Below are 19,470 nucleotides of genomic sequence, written 5' to 3'. Positions count from 1 at the left end.
GCTGATTCTTTGCCTTGGAGCTGTCGCCGTGGAGATTCCTCGCAGGAAGAGAGAGAGAGAGAGGGAGAGAGAGGTCTTGTAGGGTCCCACAACACCGCTAAATTTAGGGCTAATTCCGCTAAAATCAGGGCCCTTTATCTTTTGGGATTGGGCGACCTTCTATTTTAATGGGGAATTTTGGGCGCACCATATTCTAAAAGGCTAAAACTGTATGCTTATATCCTCTTGGGGATGATTTTTGCAGGGCAAAATTTGAAGGGTTTTTTTATGTCCCTATTATAATAAGTTATGATGGGTCCAAAGGGATTAGACTAGTTGTTATGACTTACAATATTAGTAGATTTGGGGTTAACTAAAAATTGACTTTGAGTTGACCAGGGTTGACTAAAGCCCCCTTCAATGACTGTGATGCTCTCTGTTGGGATATGGAAGGCAACTTCTTACAATTCTCAACCCTTCCTTGTCTTTAATTTTGGTCCCAGTGTTAAAAAGAGTATTACTTCCCTCAAATATCATTTTAATCCCACATCGCTTTCTAGTCAAATTCTACTTTCAAAACATCATTGTCCCTTTTTCCTATCACATGTTAGACAAGAAGAGTAAAAGCCCAACTAATAATGTACTTTTGTTGCTAAGCAATGAGATGGTGTAAATCAAACGAGTTTCATGTGTAGTATTAGAAATTTCAGAAATGGCACATGGATGTATACGTATGATTATCAAGAGCTCCTATGAATAATTTCTCAAAGGAAGTTGTAAATGGTTAAATGGCTTTGATCTTCCATAATTTTACATCTATGATAATAGTTGACAAATCAATCATCAATCGACCCTTTTTTTTTATCTTATTTTATTTGGTTGGTTTGGCTTTACCTTTAGCAGTACTATCAATATTTGATTTCATAGATCCAAATTGAAGAATTGTTGTTTCCAAAATCAAAAATGCAAAAAGAAACAAACCAATCATATGGTATAACAATTTGGTGATCTCACAAAAACCATAAAACCGGCACATTTGTTGAAAGATTACCGATTTAACCAAAACTAATTATCTCAAACTAAATTGAACAAAAGGAATGATTTTTATGAACTAAACTAACATGAACATAAATACGATGATTGTAAAAGTGAAATATATGATAATGAATTTTACAAAGTAAATTGTACTCCGGTGTTCAAATCTCAAAGGGAATAGGATCTAGTTTTCCTAAAGGTTGTGACGTACTTTCACACTACTAGCTCGGTTATTTTAGTCCATAACTCATCTTAAGTTCGAGTTTGAGGAGTTTGCATATCAATAATCCAACTCTATTATCAATTAATCAAGTCTAATGACTAAGGATTCTTTATATCTGTGTGAAAATCATTCATTATTTATGATAATTGACTTGCAAAAAGTTTATTTTCCCATTAACAAGAAGAGATATACGAATCTTGGAATAGGGACCTAGTGGATTTTATCACAAGTATTTACATTTTGTGTCATTCGTATAGTCAATAACTATATGAAAAATATTTCATAGTTTTAAGTTATACACAAATTTGTGCATTTTATCGGAGTAAAATATGTAAAAATAATTCATACCTAGAAATTATTGAAATTGTCAATTCTCAATTTTTATCATGTGAATGTTACCTAATGGTTATGTTTTTTTTTTAACATATTTGTAATAATATTATTGCAATAGATATACCCTTCTCATATTCTTCATACCTTCCAAATTTTTTATTTATTTATTTAAATTTTTTTTCCCACTTCAAATAGCAATGATAGTGTTTTTTCCATACCAATTATATTTATAATTAATGGAAATGATAAACACTTAAAAATTAGAGAAGACACGAAAAATGTGAGAAAAAAAATGTAAGGATTTCTCATATTCTTCGTATCTTCTAAATTTTATATTTTTTAAATTTTAAGAATTTTGTCACTTCAAATAGCAATGATATTTTTTTTTTCATACCAATTACACTTATGAAGAAAAAAACTTTAAAAATAACCCCACATTTTTTGTAACCTCCAAAATTTTCAAATTTTTTAATTTATATTTTTTTTTTCACTTCAAATAGTAATAATATTGTGTTCACACCAATTAAGAATTAATGGAAATGATAAACAAACAATTTTTTTTTAAAAAAAAAACAATTAAAAATTGAAAAGGGTATGAAGAATGTGAGAATAATTTGAAGAATACATTCTTTGTACCATCTCCATTTTTTTAATTTTTTTTTTTTGAAGTTTTTTTATTCATAATCTTCATCAATTGTAAGTGTAATTGGTATGTAAAAACAATAGTATTGTTATTTGAAGTGAAAAAAAAATATTACAAATTAAAAAAAAAAGTTCAAAATTTTGGAGGGTACTAAAGACGTGGAAATGATACGAAGAATGTGAGAAAGTTACAAAAAATATAAAGATTTCTTATATTCTTCGTACCCTCCAAATTTTCTAATATTTTTCCATTTTAAGAATTTTTTTTCACGCAATAATATAGTTTATTCGCATTAATTACACTTAGAACAGATGAAAATGATGAACAAAAAAAATGTAAAAAATAGAACACTTAAAAATAGGAAAGGGTAAGAAGAATATGAAAATTTCTCATATTTTTCGTAACATTCTCATATTATTCATGTCATTCTCACATTTTCCATATCCTCTAAAATCTTCAATTTTCTTTTTATTTTTAGATTTTTCTTTTTTTCACTTCAAATAACAATAATGTTGTTTTTTCGTACCATTTACACTTACAATTGACGAAAATTATGAAAAAAAAAAAAAAAAACTTCAAAATTGGAGGGGTATAAAGAATTTGAGGATGGTATATTATACTTACATTCTTTGCAATTCTCACATTTTTTATACCCTACAAAATTTTCAATCTTTTTAAAAAAAATTTCCAGTTCAAATGACAATAATATTATTTTTTATACCAATTACACTTATGCTTAGAATTGATGGAAATTATAAATAAAAAAAACTTTAGAAAATTAAAAATAAAATAAAATACTCCGTACCCTTCATATTTCTCATTTTTTAAAATTTCAAGATTTTTTTTTTTTCAAATAACAATAAAATACCTTTATTAAGTTACAATTAATTAAATATTTGGAAAAAAAACACATCAAATGTTAATAAAAAAAATTTGAAGACACTCCTCACTTTTTGTTCTTATCTTCTTTACATTATTGGCATCATCTTCACATTTCCTTACCCTCAAAATTTTACATGCTTGTCTTATTTTAATTTCTTTTAAAAAATACTTTCAATCTTTCATCTAATCTTCTCCATAAAAAAAATTATAATAAATAAAAAATTAATAAAACAATTTTCAATTAATAATAGATTAGATCACCATCCTAATTTTTAACAATAAATACATATTTTAATTTATTTAAAAATAATTTTTTCACAACTCTTAGATGGTGTTTGTTTTTTGGTTAAATAAAAAAAATCAAAATATTTGATTTTTTCGATTCAGCTAAAAGTAACTCATTGACATCAACCAACATAATTAAACTAAACTTATTGATAACGAGTTCACTTTAATTATGTTAGTTAATATCAATAAAATACTTTTAGCTGAATATAAAAAGTCAAATATTTTGGTTTTTTCTATTCAACCAAAAAACAAACACCACCTTATTGTTTTAACTTTATATCATAAAATAAGTGACAACATTTCTTTCACAAAATTTAAATATTTTACAATTTTTATAAAATATTTTGTTGAATAATATAATTGGCTGTTATAAAGATAATTTAAATGTGAGGTGCATGAGATTGCACCCTTTTAAAGTGCACGGTTATCTTACTTGTAGCATTGGTTTTTTTTTTTTTAATTCATGTAAACTTTACAAGTGTCTTATTCTCATTGGTCACAAAAGTAGGGGTATCTTTTTGAAAAGTACTTTCGGTACCATAGAATGACATGAGAAAATATTGCATTAGTACTTGAATCTTCGTTGACTTTGACCATACAAGTGAGATTTTGATGTGATTATTTATTCTATATGAATTAGATTGTTGGTGGTTTAATCAGCAATATGTTCCATGAGTGATCCTAAAATATTTATGATCATCTAGAGTTACCGTGGTAATTTCTTTAGTCAAATTTGACATTTATCCTCGGTGGATGAGAGTATATCAATTAATCATGATATAGGTAAATCTAAACTCAAGAATTAGACCGATAATCTTGTGAAGGTTGATATTTACAACCTTGTCGGGTTATAGACATTAATTCATGGAAAACTTTTATACAATCAATAGTAAGTCACGAACTTAAGCAATTAATTAATTAATAATTAATTTTAAATTTTGATTTAATTTCATAGAATATTGCAATGTGTTTGATTCTTAGTAGAATGATGAGTCAAATATAGAATTATGATTTTAAGAGAACTAGTATTTTCCTATGAGTCCAATAGTTCCCGCTCGATCTGATATTCTTGGTGGAGTGAGAAAATTATATTTTAATTAAATTAATTATATTATGTGCATTATGGTACATGACGTTGCACAAGGTTATATTAAAGCGTACAATTAATTGAGTCTTGAGTTTTATTTGGGTTATTTAATTAATTGAAGTCCATCTTCTTAGCTAATTCATTAAATAGACTTAGGTGGTGTTTGTTTTTTTGGCTTTTTGCTAAAAGCAATTTGTTTTCAGAATTTAGGTTATTTGTTTTTCTACTTTTTCATGACTTATTATAAACTTTTTACTAAATAGAAAAAGCCAAAATATGTAGCTTTTTCTAAATAGAAAAAATAACATATTGGTTTTTTTTACTTTTTAATACTTAACATAAATAAAATACTATAAAAACAAACAACCTAATATTTAATACTATTAAGCATTAAGGTTCTATAAAAGAATTAAGTAAAAAAATAAACACCACCTAAATATATTGGATTAAATAACCATAGCACATATCTTGAGCTTTAGTCCCTTAAACCCACCTTTAATCTATATTTTATTACTCTTACACCTTTTGGAAAAAAAACCTTAGCCTTTGTTTTCCTCATAAGAGAAGAACATTCTTCTCCAAGTGCCAAGATCCAACTAGGAGCTATCGGGTGGAAGACACACGATGTCTTTGAGAGCTTCTTTAAATCACAAGTGATTGCTCATTCACTTCACTTGAAGTGAACAAAGGCTCATTTCATCCTGAAGAAGGAAATGAGGAATTACTTAATCGTACCACACCTTAATGCAATTAGGGCACTAATGTATTTTGCAAATTGTAATTAATCATACATGGTTCTCTATCATTGTTAACAAGATATGATTTTGCCCGATCTTGAAGACATTGAGATAGAATTAAACATATATTGCCATATCTTTGTGGAATAAGTGATATAGATCTAATTTACTCAAAATAATTTGAATATGTAGTTGTTTAGGTATGTAGATGTAAGATATTTTATATCATTGTAAAGTTTGATCTCAAGATACATATTTACTTATGGAAGTGTTATGATATCATAGAGATTAATTAAGCAAACAATGACAATCACCTCCTCAAGTCATTAAAAAACATACTTGAGATTTATGAAGCAAGTCGTAAATGTGTGTGGTTATTATGAGCCAATATATTCAAGAGTCATGTGAATTGTCCTCTATCGAAGACAATCCAATAGTATTACATGAAAACAGTATTACATACATCACACTAAGGATGAAAATATTAGTAATCACGGATATATCGGTACTTGGATTTTACAGATATATCGGAGATATATCGGTGGATATTTTGACACAAAATATCAATAGACAAAAAATTTATCAAAACTTATAAAAATGTAAGAAAAAACTCTTAAAAATGAAATTAGAAATATAATAGATATTTTAAAGTTGTTTTGTTGAAATAATTAATATATATATATAGGATATGATTTGCGATATTAAATTTAATTATATAGTGTCGATCAATAAGAAATGTGAATTTTGTAAGTTAAATTATTACAGATATACTAATTATATGATTTAAATATATTATTATATCAAGTTAATTTACTTACCTCTATTAAAAATATATTAATTAGTTGTAAGAATGTACTAATTTAAATTCAATGTTATACTAATTTAAAAATATACTAAGTTAATTTATTCTCGATATACTATTATTACACTTAAATATCAAAATAAAATAAAATTATTAATTTAAAATTAAATTATCACAAATTTACTAATTATGTTATTTAAATGTATTTATGATTTTTATGGTAAAATATCGATACATTTTGATACAAAATATTTTTATTTAAAAATATTGATAATTTTATTTATGATCTTATATTTGTTTTATATTTAATTAGTATACAAAATAAATTATAAGATAATTAAAATAAACTGATTTATAATAATTTAATTTTTTAATATTTTTCATCGATATATCTTGGATATATTCAATACATCTCTGAAATTTTAGCGATTTTTTCCCATTTAGGACCGATATTTTGCTTGTATCACCGATATGTCCGTGATTATTGATATATCGCCGATATATCGGTGATTACGGATATATCGCTGATATGTTACCGATATTTACTATATTTTCGTCAGATGATATATTTTACCGATATATCGTATCCACCTTCTCTGATACACGATATATCGCAGATATATTCCGATATTTTCTTTATTACATCACAATAATAAGAAGATGATAAATTAAAAGCGATTGAACTAAATACATTTTATCAAAGTTCTTATTTACACATAAACTTTAGAAAAGTGATAAAATCGGTGTTTAACAAATAAGATCAACTGATAATCTAGAAAACTTATTAATAAAAGATCTTCAAATTGGAATGCATCAACTCAAAGATCTTTAAATTGAGTCATTATAGATAACATAATCAACATCATTATGAGTCATTATAGATAACATAATCAACATCATTATGAGAGGAAGTATAATAAAAAAATGTTATCATACTTCACTTCTTTTCCCGTTGTTTAGATTTTGTCTCAATGGGCTCTATTAACAAGATATTTGTCGAACAATTCTAACAATTCATATTTAGCTAACTTGTCTTTTGTAGGAATGATCATTCAAGATAAATGCTATAATGTATAGAGGTAAGTGTGAATGATCACATGATTATCCGTGATGAATTTTATTTTTCATTGTACTTTATTGATGAAATTTTAATTACATAATTTTATCATAATTCTGTTTTTCTTTTATTTATTTATTTATTTATTTATTTCTTCTTCACTTTTAATAATTATATTTTTTATTTGTCTTTTTAATAAGGCAATGTTGTACCATAAGTTTTAAAATTTAGTTAAAATGTCTTAATTAATTTTTGGTACCTTTGAGATTTTATTTTATTTTTAAAATTATTTTCTTAACTAATTTTTATAAAATAGAAAATACTTTTCCAAATTAATTTTTGAAAAATTGATATTTTATTTTTTAAGAAAATTCAGTTTCCAACTATAGACTTATATCATATCTAAATAAATTTTTAAGAAAATTATTTTTTAAGTCAAGATCTCTTATTATTTCCTAATATCTCATATATCAAATATACCATTTTTAGACTGATAAATCCGAGTATTTTGATTAGAAGTATTAGATATTTTCTATGTGTTTGATTATTTATTGATTATTCCCAATTTCTTTTAGAATTTTATTGTGATAAAAAAAACTTAATTTTCATTTATAGATTTAATTTGGGTTAAGTTTTTTAATTCTTATATTATAAAAAGTCCCATTCGTATTTTCTTTTGAGTTTTAAAAAAGACACCCTATTTTTAAAACAAATTCCGGGAGTAAAAAGGATGGAAATTAGACATTGATGCGCTCGCCTAAAGCGGGTCCAACACGTAGACACTAGACTACTACTATAAAATGACATTCCCACTCGTAAGTCCTAACAAACGCGACCAAGAAGCTTTCACAATTCTCCATGGCCGCAACTGTACACGCCGTCCTTTCCTCTCCCTCCTCCATCCTTCGATTTAGGGCTTCCGCTTTCCACTTCAACATTCCTCCAATCCGCTTCGCCTTTGCTCAACCCCGATTCACTCTCTCCGCAAGCACGTAAGATCGCCTCACCTTTCTCCTCCTTTTTCTGCCTAACAAATTTCTCCATTCTTCACCTAATTAATCTTCCTCTTCTTCTTTTTCTGTTCCGTGACTTGGTTGCCGATGAAACTGAGGGAAAAGATACGGAGGAAGCCTGATTTTTTTTGTTTGTTCTGAGGTCCCGTCAGTGACGAAAGGGACGGAGGTTGTTCCTATTTCGCTGCAGGTTTCTAGAATCTGGCGATCAGGAAGTGTGAAACTGAGGAGCATCCTCCAGTTCTGTTTATGTGGTCCGATTGGTTACTGAGAAAAATTGTGGAATTCATAACATATTGAGTTAGAAAACTGAGGAAGAAATTAGAAAGTGAGATTTAGAGGTTGAGTGGAGGAGTTGCGGTTGGTTGAGTGGAGTGTTCTGTCTTCTCAGGTTCTGGATGAGGAAAATCGGTGTTTGGAAGTTTTGATTTCTTTCATTTTTCATCACTTTCTAAATTTCTTCAATAATTGAAAGTGCTAAGGTTGGTTAAGGATCATGATTTGCATATTGAGCCCAATCCTGTAAGCTTAAGCTGTTAGAAAAATCTGTTAGTTAGAAAAATCTGTTAGTTAGAAAAATCTGTAGTTCAGCATGGTATAGAGCGCATGTGCTAGTGTGGGGCTGCATGTGAGGGAGGGTGTTAAGGAGCATGATATACACGAATCCTGTAAGCTTAAGCTTTTAGAAAAATTGGTAATTCAATAGTTTAAATGTTTTTCTTAATTAGCCATATATATATATATATATACACTGAGGTTTATGTATTCTGTGTTTTGTTTTCTGGAACTGAGGAAATATAAGCAGTCATGTTATACTTTTTTGAATTCTGATATTTTGTTTTTCTCTGGCGGTGGATATAGAAAAATCCATTCAGAATTTTGATTTATTTTATTTTTCTCCTTGCATTTTCTTAGCTGCCGCTCTACTGAACCTAATCTGACCGCCTGGTGTTGTTGATTGCTGTTTCCATTTCTCTAAACTTGAAACGGAGAGCATTAGCACAAAAATTTCAGTTGCTTTTTCTTTAACTCCATCTTCTTGGCAACTGCAGTAGATTTATCTGTAATATTCAAAGTTTAGTTTATTTAGCATCTTATCTTTTTTTTTTTCCTAAATATTTCTTTGGATATGCCAAGAAAACTTGAAATTGAGTTGGAAACTTGGAATCTGATAAGTGGTTGAGGTTGGAGTGGTATTTTTTTTTCTTTTCCCAATTAGGTATTAATTCAATTAAGCATGAGGTTCATCCAGAGTGATGGATGATTGCTTGTTGGTTTTGATTTGTGAATGATATTCTGGTCGGTTGCTGTAGACCATGTAGTGTTTGTGATTTTGTCATGTGTTTTCATTGGTTTCTTCAGTGTCGTATGATAAGGATTGATATTATATTACTTATATCAGCCAGCATTAATGTATAAGTAAATATACTATCAATTGTTGAAAGCTCTTTAGTGGATGAAACATAAGCAAAGTTTGGAGCCTTGTTACTTTATCCAATTTACAAAACTTCTGTATCTAATTAAACCAAGTTTACTGTCATCGACGAATTAATGTATTCATTGGATCTGTTGGGACTGATGATGCTCCAACCCACAGCTTCTGCCTTGACAGGGTAGGGCTCTAATCAATTAGATTATATTCCAGGGGAATATGGTGTAGAGGGTCATTTTTTATGCAGACATCTTATGAACCCTTCTATTTTCTATATGCATACAGACTGAGCTTTAATTCTCATCATATATAATTCATGTTTTGTCTTAGGTGTTGGGTCTTGGTTCTTTGGTCTTGTGTATTGAGCCTTTTAGGTATTTTTTTGTTGCTTAAGATTGCTTGAAATTTTGTGCAGGAGTGCTCTACATGCTTCTAATGATGGCATAGATTCAGTTCCTTCAATATCACTGGTCAGTAACATGCTTCGGGCCCCTTCAGTGTCCTAGTATTTCTTTCTGTGTTTTTGTTATTATGAGAAATTAGGTATGGAAAAAAAAATAAAAATACAAATATACTGATATGATTATGAAGAAATTCTCCTATCAAAAAAATTATGAAGAAATTCTTTTGTCTGGATGGGCATCATTATGATTTATTACATTTTGTCCTATAGTTGTTTAATTGCGGTGTCTCATGCTCTGAAATCAACAGATGAAATAGGCTTTGTTTGAAATCTTGTGTAGCTCACTAATTCTCATGCTTTTGTAGGACATTTCCATGTTCAATCTTATTTCTTTTTTATCACTTGAAGCTTTTTCAATGCTTGACATCTTGGCGATCTGAATGGTGTGTCTGAGTTTTTTAGAACAGACCTGGATCTTGATTCGTTAGCTGAAGTATGGGACCTTAGTCAACTCCCTTACTCTAGCTATATTAGGAACTTCTTTTGGAAGTGTTTGACTGAAATTCACCCTATTTGCCATATGGTTAGCACTTGCAGGTTGTAAAATATTATGACAAATGTTTTACCTGCATTATATCCATTGTTATATCATTGATAAGATACTTTTAACTGCAGAGTTTTGACCCAGATTCTGATCATGTTCCAACTCCGATGGTTCTGATAGATCAAGATTCAGATTCTGTTGCAACAATTGTACAGCTTAGTTTTGGAGATCGACTTGGGGCTCTTGTTGACACGGTAGAGTAACTACTAGCACGTCAATTTCATTCTGTCCTAAAAGTTATAATGCTTCTCATAAGAAAAAAAGGTCATTGTGAGTACTCTTTATTTTTTACATTCTTCTATTTGAGCTTCCAAATGAGTTTGTTACTTGTTATATGGAAAGAGGTTTGGCTTTCTTATTGAGTGAACTTGGAACTCTGGGAGAATACTTAAGCAGTTAATCTGTTGAAGAGATGGTGGGGGTGCATGATGCAGCCTTGAGAAAATGCATTGTATAATAGGCTTGTGCATGGTAGTAGGCAGGAGATTGGGCGAGCCTTATCAAGAAGGAAGGGATTGATGTTGGAAGGATGGGGCATGGGTGGACGTTCAGGAGGCAGTGGGCAAATTTGGAGGTTGTCAAGGTGAATCTCTCTTTAATTGGAGAAATATCTTGTGTGAGGTTTTGGCAGCTCAAACTGATAATTTGGTGATGGTGGTTAGGGATGAACGGTGAACCAAATGAATAGAATTTCTTCTGCAGTTCAGGGCTTATTGGGCTCCACTGAGAGGAAAGGTCTATTTATGGGAGGATCTTACATTTAGGTCCTGTTTAGTGCTGCTTTTTTATTGTCTAAAAGCAGTTCCTAGCTGTCAAAATGCTTTGTGTTGTGTTTGGTTGCATACTAGAAAACTTTGAAGCAAAAAGATTGGGGATAGTATGTTCTTTTCCTGTTGGGCTATCCTTTATTAAAGGTTCAGTTTCTTGGACCTTCTCTGTATTTTTTTTGGAACTTCCTAGATTATGCCTAAATCAGTGCAGGATCCTTTTGGGGTATGGTGGTTTAGGCTAAGTTATGAATTGTTGAATTACTTGGAAGGTGGCTCCTCTTTGTCTCCTTTGGAGCATTTGCAAGTATTAAGTGTGAGGGTCTTGCCGATTGTGGAAATTTCCTTTTTGAAGTTATATTTTACTTGTGATTCTTTTCTTGTGTTCTTCCTGCCCAACATTCTCATGGACTTTGTTAGAGAGCATGGTATACAATGTAGGTTCTAATCCTACCAGCTTAAGCTTCAATATGGTAACTCGTTTAGTTGGAGGTTATGTGTTAGAACCTCACCACATGTTTATTTACCTTAATTTATTGAGCCTTGTGCAGGTACGGGCTATGGGCTTGACTTGTTTGCCTATGGGCCTATATCTGTGTCTCTTGATGTGCAGGTATGGTATGGGCCTGTGTGTTTGTCTCTCCACATGTGGGTTTGAGGTCACACCTAAGGGAAGGGTGTAAGAGAGCATGATATACATTATGGGTCTAAATCTAAATAGGTTAAACCTTTAGAAAAATTGGTAGCTCAAGAAATTTCAATGCTACATGTGCTTTTCTTGATTAGCTCGTGGTTTACAATGGTTTTCTACTTGCCTATTGCTTCATTTCATTTAGCAAAAGATTTCACTTTATCGGAACGAAACATCTATTGATCTGGTTCACACATATATGTTGGAATTCAGCAAAGTGATTACTATTAAGTGTTTATTTGGGAATCTAGTCACTGAAAATGTTAAACAACACTATTCATAAATTAGAATTAAGAATTTAATCACTTGAAATAACAAATACGAGTCTGATAAAAAAAAAAAAAAATAACAAATACGATTGCCTACAGATCATCTGCCGGAACATAGTGACCATATATAATTTTTTTTATTGTACTTGCTTACTTAGTATTTCTCATGGTAATAATTCTAGGCAATTGTTGTCCTTGTGTTTGTGGAGGCTTGGAGGCCTAAACGATCTTCTTAATTTTGGTTATGTTGAATTATTTTTTAATATTGGTGTTATTTGACTTCTTTTGTTTTGTGTCATGGCAGATGAAGGCTTTGAAAGGTTTAGATCTAGATGTGCAAAAGGGAACTGTTACGACTGAGGGATCAGTCACTCAAACAAAATTTTTCATTACCCGAATGTAAGTGTTTAGTGCTTGGAGCATATCCTTGTCCATGCATTTTTTTAATCCCTTTCCTGCCTTGCTTATATGTGTAGGCCATTGAGGAAAATTTCTCCATTTCTTGGTTGTGATACATGCAATCATTCCAACCTGTAGCGTGTCTGTGTGTATACACACAAGGTTGCAGATAATCTGGGCTCAGTGGTTCAGAGTCAGCTTGTCAGACTCTGAGCATTTCTGAGCTTGATTTGGGCTTGGCCAATCCATTCCAAACTTGTTTCAACTAATTTATAAGCACTTGCTTATGGCTCTGTCTGGCTTTGTTGAATGTCCACTAATTTAATAAGTTCAGAAAGTTTTACAAAAGAATCTTATAATAACCTTTATAAAATATCAGATTCTCCTTGAAGAAAGAAATGTGTTCTATGGTTGATGACAGATGTTCAAGAATTCTTGGAAGAGAAGAAAACCCCCTTCAAAGAATGTTAAAGCCCTTTCCTGCCACTTTACAAGTGAAATAACTTTAGTGTCATTATGCCAGAAAGTATTTTATGGAAGAGGGCATCTCAATTACTAGGTATATAAAGAAAGCATGCTTTGAGGATGTGAATGTTGTATTCCCACCATCATATGCTGAACGAGCCTTCAGAATAATATTATATTAGAATTATCTTATGAAGGAAGATGTCTCAATTAGAGGTTACTAGGTATAAAAAGTTCTTGGCTGTTCAATTTCCTTACCAAGCTTATTTGAATTTCCCTAAAGCTTTCATAGTTTATGTGACCTGTACTGGGGGTTGCTTTCGCTCCAAAACAAGCTTGAACATGAGTCTTCAGCCTGGCTTTTTTTTTTTTTTTTGACTGGACAAGCTTGAGTCAAGACTCACATAATTATCAAGCTGAGCATAAAATGCTTATCAACAGCTTTGTTGATTTTTGGCACCACATGCACATAGTTCTGCACGATTACATTTGGTGATACGAAATGATCATTGCTTACATGAAAAACAATTATCCACAATGAACATTCAAACTCTATAAGCTCTTTGATTGTCTCTGGATTTCGCCAGCTTGCTTATGCATAAAATTTGGTTTTTTGAAACTAATTATGATAGAGAAAAGCACATGTTTATATTTAACTGTACTAGAACACTAATCTAAATTGTCCATTGTTCTTAATCTGAACTATCAAACAACTGTACTTCTAGTTGTCACATGCATTTGAATAATAATAATATATTGAAGATAATAATAATATATTGAAGATGAATAGAATAGCTGTAAACAACTCATGCTAATTTACTGCTGGAGCACTAGTGTATATTTCACAAAAACTGCTAACAATTTTGCTTGAAGTTGATAGTCCTTATTGGTTTTTTACCATTTCCAAATTTCAGGTACCCTTAGCAGACCCTAAAAGTGAAACATATCCAAAATTCAAGCCAATCCAATAGTTAGATGCTGAAATATAAGCTTCTGAGCAGAATCTAATTTTTGAAACTAATCATTTGGAAAGATGAAGCACATAATTCCTTTGTTCTTCTTTCTTAAACTAAGAATAATGTATTATTCAGCTGGAAGGAGCATCTGTAAATGGGATTCTGATAAATATGTTCTTGAATATTTCTCTAAAGTGGGAACTTTGTCAAAACTAAACATCTGAAATATTTGCATTAGTTAAGTATTTTAATCCAGTTATTCAATCTTTCCTGTTTTTTTGGGTGTTATCATCCTTTACAAAACAATGTTGATTAATATGCTAGTGATGGACGCAAAGTTGAAGATCCTGACATGTTAGAGAGAATTCGACTTACAATCATCAACAACCTTTTGAAGTACCATCCAGTATGTATTTGAGTTGAACACTAATTTCATTGATGTTTTATTTTTATTTTTAGTCTTACTGGTGGATGAAATGGAAGAATCTTCACCCTCACTTTCTTTACATCTCTTTCACTGTTGCATTTCTTTTTTAAGTATCCCTTTTTGGCATCCTTTCTAGGAGTCCAGTGAGCAACTTGCTATGGGTGAAGCTTTTGGAATCAAAGCTCCAGAAAAGAAGGTGATATTGTTAAACATTCATTAGGCTTATATTTTCTTCTCCTTTTGTTTCTGTTTGCTCCTAACTGATCTGCTGTATTATGGACTTTGATGTTTTTGATATTCAGATGCTGGTTCTTTCTTCTTTCTGGAATATTTATTTTCTGTATGCATTAAAGCGATTTAGTCTTTTGCTAAATATGAACATTTGAAGCATGATACTATGGATTTGGGCATATGTTTTTGACATAATGTATTATTTACCAACATTTTAATATATTATGAATTTATAACAATACTTTATAATACTTTATAATACTTTATAAGCCATTTTGATGCATCCTAGATTTCAGTCTAGTAATTAGTTCCTTTAGCCTGTTTTCGGTGGTTCAATGTTTTAGGATCAGTTTGAATTTTTATCATAATTATTTTATTTGGGTGGTATTTGTGATGCTTATTGTCACAACTTGCTCAAATGACCCTCCCTTGATCTTTTAAAGGAGAGTAGGAAGCTTTTGGAACCTCCTGGAGCCACCCACACTTGACTACTAGTGGAAGAGCATGGAAGATTCTGGAGAAGTGAGACACCCACACATCTCTACACAAGGGATGAAAGATGAGGGAAAGGGAAGGTGTGTTCTAGAGAGTTACAGAGTGATCTTGTACATACTTGTACATAGAATTTGTATAGGGTATTCTAGGGAGTTTTAGAGTTGTAAGGAACCTTTGTGGGTTCTAGAGAGTTGCTTGGGTGCCTATAAATGGGTGTGACCTCATTTGGCTAAGGCACCAAACAAGTTGGGAGCTTCTTATTATTGTAAAGCATTCTTGTATAATACAAAGCTTCCTTTCTTAAGTGTTGCCTTCTTTGTGCATTATAGCTACCAAGTCGTGTAGCATTGCTTAGCATAACAAGTTACGATTGGGAGAAAGACTAACTTAGCAACATCAAGTGCCTTGAGTTGTCTAAGTGCCACACGTGAGTTTAGGAAAGGCCTAGACATTATGCTATGTTACTTGACTGAAGCATCTCACTTTATGGTATGAGGATTGTCTCACATCTTTACTTCAGTTGTCGTTTGACTCCCATATGACTTGCATAGGAAAGCATCAGTAGATACAACATTTTACCCTTCTTATGACAGTATAAACAGGATACAATCAATTGGAAGAGAACAGACTACCACAGACAACAAGGATCTTAGGGTGAGAATAATCTGAGACAAATTGGGCAGATAAGGACCTTGCCTATTCATTTATTAAACTTGAAAATACTTTGCTGTTGAGCAATTGAAAGTTATGGTTGTCTCTTTTATCTCCTTTTCTTTGGCTTTTTTCTTGTCCACTTTATTCTTCTTTGTCTTTGTTTCCCCCCATCATCTTCTTCTGACTGTGCTTGTTAAAGATTTCAACCTTGCATGTACATATCCTCTGAGTTGATTTTTATGCTTGGAAAGCTTTGAGAACTGTAATACTTCCATTTCCTGTTCTTCTTTTCCTGCATTTGTGTCCAACCCTCTTTTTTCCTTTTTCTAGATTTTTATTCATCTTGCTGTTGTACTGACCTCCTATTTGTGGTTATATTTTTCATCACTGATTGTCCTTGTTGATGATTTGCCCTTGAATTGGGCCCTTAGGGTAGTAATCTTGTTACCTAAAACCTTAGCCGCTAAATTGCCTTCAATTTATGGTGTTTCTTTGTATGTTTTCTGCTTCTGATTTTTTTATTTATTGCTTTGGTTCCAAATTGTGCTGATTAATAAGAATCTGAAGTTCTCTAGATCTTCTCCTTGCTGGCTAAGAATTTCAACATAGTTCTGATTTCTGAGCATACTATTGAACTAACTTGATAAAATCGGTATTCAGGAATGAAGGTTTGTTTACTATATGTCATATTTAAACAAAATAAAAAATGGTTCTGACAACAAATGCAGAGGAAAATAATAATATGCTATTATTATTTGATTCCAAATTTCCACTAGATAATTTGTCATAGAAATTTTTTAATGTTGAATCAGAATTTATGATGGCAATAATATGTTATTATTTTTTGTGCTTTTCCTTTAGGGTTGATATACCTGTCGATATTGATAGTTTAATTTTTGCTCCAGCCTGCTATGAGCTGAAGCTTTGATATTATGTTATACTATCACTTGCTGTGAAAGCTTAGGTTGTTAGTTTACAAGCCAATGATGTATGATCATGCTAGCATATATTTTGTTTTCTTGGGGACAAATTTTAACTTGAAGTTGAGACATGATTTTTGTGTGAGATGTTGCTAGTTTGTTCAGAGGTTCCCCAAATGTAATGTCCAAACTTGTTACATAAATGACAATGTAATTTCTGGTACCTAATTACTGATATGTTAATATGGTATGGTTGAGACAATCAGTTGTAAGAAGAATTAAAGCAAGCTAAAATTGATCATGTAAGATAGAAGGAAGCTCATGGGAATCTATTTTTATAGCTGAGAAGAGTACTAAGCCTTATTTTCATAAGCATAACTATGTGTTGCATGTTGTAGAAGCAACGGCTAGCTTGTGGGAACATGAGTTGCTTCACAGCTAATTTGTGTGCTTCATACTATCACTTCAAAAGCATTTGCTGTAACCCCATAATGTGAAGAAACTGAAAACTACCTGCTCTTTGGAAAGAGAGTGCCAGCCTTCTTGTATCCATGCATGGTGTTTGTGTTTGTGTTTTAATTTGCACTACTTGCATCTCTTATATCTCCTTGCTAGTTTCAAAAATAAATTTTTTTATTGGAAAAATAAACATAAATATTTCATTGTTAGTTTCAAATACAATTTCTTCAAGACAACACACTGTCAAAGCTGATAATTGGTATTCTCTGCGCTGTGCTACATTTTGAGGTGCATATTGAGTGGAATATATTTCCATTTGATCATTAAGGCCTGCACTCTGTGGAGGTATCTTGCTTTGGAATGCTGTTAGGATTCAAATGAAATTCTCGTAGCACATGTGTCTTCTTGGTACAATTAGATGTTATGTATGTGTATATAACCTAGCAAACTTGAATTTAAATTTGTTGATTTTGTCAAATGCAGCTTGATGTTGATGTTGCAACTCATATACATGTCAAAGATGATGGGCCAAAGAGGAGGTATGCAACTGACTTGTGATTGGAATGGCTTTTAGCATTGTTATGCTTTAGTCGTTAATGTTGTCCTCTTTAATTCTACTTCATGTAAGCCAACACTTGGAAGGAAATAAATGGAATGGATCCTGAGAACTTGAACATAATAGGTAATTAGTTAATTGTTAACCATTTCATTTTTTTTTCTCTTTTTCTTTAAATTTCTACAGCTTGCTTTATATCGAGACAGCAGATCGACCAGGATTGCTATTAGAAATCGTCGAGATCATAACTGATGTGAATGTTGATGTGGAATCTGCAGAGATTGATACTGAAGTATTCTCTCCCTCTCTCTTTGTGTTCTGTGCATTGCTTTCTTTTCTCATCAACTTCTCTTCTGTCTTTCAGGGGCTTGTGGCCAAGGATAAGTTTCATGTCAGCTACAGGGGGGCTGCATTGAGCAGCTCCTTGTCTCAGGTAACTGGTTAGCAGCCAGGACTAGTTGTTTAACAGTGAGCTATCTTTGTGTGTCAGCATAAATTTTCAATTTTCATGACCTCAACTATGCTTTTGTAGATTTTACTTATTAGTGAAGATGATAATACTAAACTAAACAGTTAAAACAGTTATTGTCTATCATTAGTATTACTATTGTGTGTCAGCATAGCAATATCTTATTACTGTCTATCATTAATATTACTATTTTATAAACTACTCTTTATCAATGGCTAAAACAGTTATGAGTGACAATTCCTATGAAAAGGCCCTTGATTTCTTTTTACCTTTGGGATTCATTGTTTGTTAGTGATAATAGCACACATATTCCTACTTCCCTAAGCTGTTGTGGAATTACTTTAATTGCTTTTAGGTCGAGAAAAGTTTTGGTCCAAGTTATCTCAGGAGCTTTTACTGGGCCAAATTAAATAGGTTGTTTTTTTTGAATAGTTGGAGTTCTCTTCCGCGGTCTCTCACAAAGTTCATTTGAACATGTAGGTAATGATAAACTCTCTGCGGTACTATCTTCGAAGGCCAGAAACCGAGGTGGATAGTTACTGACTATACAGTTTTTTTTGGTACCAAATCAATCCTCCCAAAGTAATATTTGACTAGATACTGTGATGATGTTCGTTTCTGGGATGTGAATTTTGTCCTGAATGATACAATATGATAATAGGAAATGAATAATAGAAAACAAATAACACATGCCTCAGTTTTTTGCTCCACCAATGTTCTCATGGATTAGGGTGTGGACAAGCCTCTAGTTGATTTTTGCTTATGTCATTTTTCATGGGTTTGGAATCCTGAAATTTTTTTCCAACTTTTGATCATTCTCAAATGTGTGTACATGTTTTTTGTTTTTGATCCAGATGACAATTTGGCTGAGTTTGTGTTCTATTCTTTCTTTTTACTTGTTTTTTAAATTTTATTTTCTATTGATTGTAATGGTGTTGATGAGATTTTGACAAAAATAAGGATTATTTTTTTAAAATATTTAAAAATGTGACATTTCAAAACTATTTCCAAATCTACCACATTGTAGAAAACATTATTTGGAAATGTTTTTAAAAAAGACAATTTCAATCAAAATATTGAAGTTGTCTTTTTAAAGTAGAATTTTAACTGGATTCTTCTTGATTCTATTAGATTTGGAAATTTTTTTTTATTTTCATATTTTATAATATAACAATTTTAAAATATGTTTTAATT

The 19,470-nt window shown here is 31.1% G+C and overlaps 1 protein-coding gene across 1 annotated transcript; it reads left to right on the top strand.

Annotated features, from left to right (window-relative positions):
• Positions 1-7,896: 7,896 nt before the first annotated feature.
• Positions 7,897-18,986, top strand: LOC117929173 (ACT domain-containing protein ACR12-like). Its single transcript, XM_034849402.1, has 10 exons — positions 7,897-8,058; positions 9,927-9,981; positions 10,590-10,712; positions 12,550-12,644; positions 14,390-14,471; positions 14,629-14,688; positions 17,735-17,790; positions 17,994-18,099; positions 18,172-18,240; positions 18,757-18,986. Exons 1-10 carry the CDS (start codon positions 7,925-7,927, stop codon positions 18,817-18,819), a joined length of 843 nt encoding a protein of 280 aa, XP_034705293.1. The 5' UTR covers positions 7,897-7,924; the 3' UTR covers positions 18,820-18,986.
• The last annotated feature ends 484 nt before the right edge of the window (positions 18,987-19,470 follow it).

This window comes from Vitis riparia, chromosome 13, assembly GCF_004353265.1.
Source record: "Vitis riparia cultivar Riparia Gloire de Montpellier isolate 1030 chromosome 13, EGFV_Vit.rip_1.0, whole genome shotgun sequence".
Taxonomy (NCBI): domain Eukaryota; kingdom Viridiplantae; phylum Streptophyta; class Magnoliopsida; order Vitales; family Vitaceae; genus Vitis; species Vitis riparia.
The sequence above is the reverse complement of the archived record's forward strand: the minus strand, read 5'-3'. Positions and strand labels throughout refer to the sequence as shown.